General features: G+C 46.2%; 1 protein-coding gene across 1 annotated transcript; it reads right to left on the reverse strand.

The window, feature by feature from the left end:
- Nucleotides 1-259: 259 nt before the first annotated feature.
- LOC138954996 (uncharacterized) lies at nucleotides 260-3,850 on the reverse strand. The gene has a single exon (XM_070326726.1). The coding sequence runs from the start codon at nucleotides 3,848-3,850 to the stop codon at nucleotides 260-262; it is 3,591 nt and encodes a 1,196-aa protein (XP_070182827.1).
- Between the last annotated feature and the right edge of the window lie 321 nt (nucleotides 3,851-4,171).

Consider the following 4,171-nt stretch of genomic DNA (forward strand, 5'->3'; position numbering starts at 1 on the left):
ATCTCTCTTTACGGCGTTCCGTCTCGCAAGGAAATGACTTAAGGGTGTCACCCATGGAAATAAAATCCAATGTTACTATAATGCGTAACACACGCCCTTGGAAAGGAAGATTTTATATAATCTATGAACATGCATAATAGTTACATTAATACTACATGTGTATAACATTCTACTAATTGTTTCCGTGGATCTATGATCAGAATTCCCTTCACAATCAGGTAGTATCTCTGAGTTGTGACGACCATTGCCATGGTCTCCCTCAGTTCATGGTAGCACGGCTGAGGTAGTCTGCTCCAATGTTGTCTTTGCCGGGAATGATCTTCACGGTGAAGACGTACGGTTGAAGTTGCAATGCCCAGCGCATCAGTCTGGCATTGGTTGGTTTCATCCGCTGTAGATACTGAAGAGGTTGATGGTCCGTCTCCAGTATGAAATGTCTTCCGTAGAGATAACGCTCAAATTTCTGGATTCCCCAGACGGTCGCTAAGCATTCTTTCTCTACGGTGGCATATTTCTGTTCTGTGATTGGTTCAGCGTCGTTCTCGATGACTTTATTTGCTTCTCTGAAATCATTGCAGAAACGCACTGCTTTACCCTGTGCTTTCTTCACGATCACTATCGGAGCGTTGTAGGGTGAAGTGGCTGGTTCGATAACCTTCAAATCCAACATCTCCTTCACTTCACGTTCCACCACGTCCACTAACGCATGAGGTATGGGTCGTGGTTTCACGTACACAGGTCGATCATCAGTCATCTTGATGTTGCAGATTTCTAGAGTCGTAGCTTTTGGTACATCAGTCAACGATGCGCTGAATTCTGTACATGCGTCTCTGACTTCACGTTGTTGTCTTGCCGTCAATGTGTCAGCTACATGTACATCTTTCTCATTCTCGGTACGTTTTGTAGACGGAATGAGTATGCTGGGATCAGGTCCCATGTTGGCGAATATTTCGTCATCTTGTTCTTCCAGATCTTCGACGACTATCGCGCTCTGTTCCACCACTTCTTCTGGAAGTTTCTCTGGTTCAGCGATCATTTCTCGTTCATGGTACTCTCGCAAAAGGTTGATGTGATAGACACGAGTTTGGCGACCCACTTTGATCTTGTAATCAAATGAGTTGATCTGCTCCTCGATCACGTATGGTCCCTTCCATGCAAGTTCTAGCTTGTTGTGTTTCGTTGGCAGTAGAAGCAAAACTCTGGTGCCGACGATGAGTTCTCTCTTCTTCGTCTTCTTGTCGTAGAAGTGAGCTTGTCGCATTGCTGACTTGGCGAGATGGTCGCGGGCGATCTTGCACGTTTCTTCAATGCGATTTCGCAGATCAATAACATGTTCAGCCGTCGTGCGTATCTCGTCGTTGCTTTCTTCTTCCGTCCACAGTTGACGCAATACTTGCATTGGTCCACGCACTGTCCGCCCATACAGAAGTTCGAAAGGAGAAAATCCAAGCGAATCTTGGGGAACTTCTCGGTATGCGAACAGTAGTGCTGGCAAGTACTGGTCCCACTTGGTCGGTTGTTCAAAAGTCATCTTCTTGAGCATCGCTTTCAAAGTTCCATTGAAACGTTCTACAACACCATTGCATTGAGGATGCCAAGGTGAAGTTGTCAATCCCTTGATTGCGAGCAGTTGGTTGACTTGAGTCATCAACTCGCTGGTGAACTGCGCTCCGTTGTCGGTCAATACTTCTTCTGGAAGTCCCAATCTTGTCCAGAATGTCCATAGCGCGTCAGCCACGGTTTCTGCCTTTATGTCTTTGAGAGCAACAGCTTCAGGATATCTGGTCGCGAAATCCACCATCACTAGGATATACTGCTTCTTTGTCTCAGACATGGGTTTGATTGGTCCTACTATGTCAACGGCTACACGCTTGAACGGAGTTTCAATCAGAGGCATCTTTCCCAGAGGTACCTTCCTCGTCCGTCCTTTTGGCATAGTACGTTGGCATACGTCACAAGAACTGCAGTAGCGTTTGATGTCACCCACGATCCCCGGCCAAAAAAAATCTTGCCAAATCCGTTCTCTTGATTTCTTCTGTCCGAGATGGCCCGACATCGCCGTATCGTGTCCGGTGGACAATACCTTTGCCCGCATCTTGTGAGGTACTACTACTTGTCGGTGGTCCTTTCCTTGCTTGTCACTGTATTGGCGATATAACACGTCCTTGTCATAGATGAACTGAACTCGCCCTCGAGTTACATTCGTTCGTGCCAACACATGTAATTTCTCAAGGCTTTTGTCGTCTTGCTGTTCTCTCTTTAGATCAGCAACGGTGAAGATCTTTCCTTCCATAGGAAAACTGGGAATTGACGCATTCCCCTCCTCTTCACGTTTTTCTTGTCCTCGGGTAACGGCTGTTGCAGTGGTTTCAGGGATTACGGTCTCACGGACTGGATATACAGGTGTCTCGATTTTCTCCGATCCTACACCCATCGAGTTTCCAATCAACACAGGATGGACAGGATTCTCCATGACGCTAACTTCGGTTTCTCCCACGAAGTACGGCGTGTCCATGTAAACGTGTGCGACCGATAGTTTCTCTTTCACTGATTTCTTCGCCAAAGACGTTTCTTTTGTGCGCGTAGTAATCTTGCTAGCTGGTACTAGTTTGGAATCAACAATCGTAGAGGTGCTTCCGGTGTCGCGGAAAGCAGTGACTACCTGGCCTTCAACTACGATTTGGGACAGTTTGGTGAATTTCTTGTGAACACATTTGTCGCACAGTTGATCATGTGTCGCATTCCCCTCGACGTCATTCTCGTCTTGAAATGCGGCACTGGCTGATTCATCTTTCGGAGGCTGGCGACAATCCTTCTTGAAATGGCCCAATTTTCCACATCTGAAACATTTGACGCTGGTTCTGCTTTTATTTCCTTCGTCCTTGTCCTTGTTTGTGGAATTCGTCCCGTGTGTTGCCTTGTGTCCTCTCTCTTCAGGTTTCTTCCCATGTCTACGGCTTTCTTTGGGTCGGTTTTCTTCGTAGAGAGTTACGGTGTCGATCACGTCATCAATGCTGTTTGGTTTTCTATCCTTCACGTACGTGACGAGTTCAGTAGGCATGCTTTCATACACTTGTTCCGTCAGTATGAGGTCTTTGAAATCATCGAAACTTTCTCCGATATTGGACATTTCAACCCAGCGATCGAGGAACAAGGAAATCTGAGTAATGAACTCTTTGTACGAGTCAGCATTTTCTTTCCGTGTGTTTCTGAATCTTTGTCTGTATGTTTCCGCAGTAATCTGAAATCTTTCCAGCAAAGTCTTTCTGAGCAAGGCGTAGTCGCGTGCATCAGCGACTTTCATCTTGGTGTAAGCAGTGCGTGCTTTACCTTTTAGCAGTGCGGACAAACGTACAGACCAAGTGTTAGGGTCCCAGTGTGATGCTTCAGCATGACGTTCAAATTGCAGAAGAAACGCTTCTACATCGTCTTTGTCTTCGAGGAATGGTAACTTCGGTTGGTAGTTATCGGTATCGCGAGGTCTATGATTTCTGTGATTGTTATTGTTCTGATTTCCTTCTTCTTCATCGCCTCCGCGATCGCGTGAGTTTGTTGCGCGAGCTAATTCGACCTGAATCCTCAACTCCTCGAGTCGAGTTTGTTGCTCGCGTTCTTCTCTTTCACGTTCAACACGGTCGGCACGTTCACGTTCACGTTCAGCGTCGGCACGTTCACGTTCAGCAATTTCCGCACGTTCAGCACGTTCACGTGCACGCTCCGCACGCTCACCATTCTCACGCTCACATTCCAGAACAAAATCACGCAACTCAGATCCCTCCAAACCAAGTAACTTCCCTTTATCCATTAAAATCCTCGTCGCTTCCAGGGCTGCATCCACTGAAGTAGCCATCTTACCCGTCTGGCTTTCTACGTCAGTCTCACCACACGCCTTCACTCCAAATTTGAGGACGTGCGAAGTTTCTATATCGGGTACTGTGCATGGAATTTATCTCATCACAGACTATCTCGAACCTACTTCGCATTTATGGAAAAAATCAGTTATTACAAACTGTAACTGAACAATGTTACTGTCAACTCGTAAACATTCGTTCTGTGACCTAGAGTGGTCAATACAACTGCGGCTCGACTCCCAGTATTATCACTCTAGTCTATCACCATACGTAATCCAACGTATATAAAGATCCCACGGTTTCTATCTAGAAAATTTCTT

This window comes from Littorina saxatilis, unplaced genomic scaffold (genome assembly GCF_037325665.1).
Source record: "Littorina saxatilis isolate snail1 unplaced genomic scaffold, US_GU_Lsax_2.0 scaffold_619, whole genome shotgun sequence".
In the NCBI taxonomy this organism is placed as follows: domain Eukaryota; kingdom Metazoa; phylum Mollusca; class Gastropoda; order Littorinimorpha; family Littorinidae; genus Littorina; species Littorina saxatilis.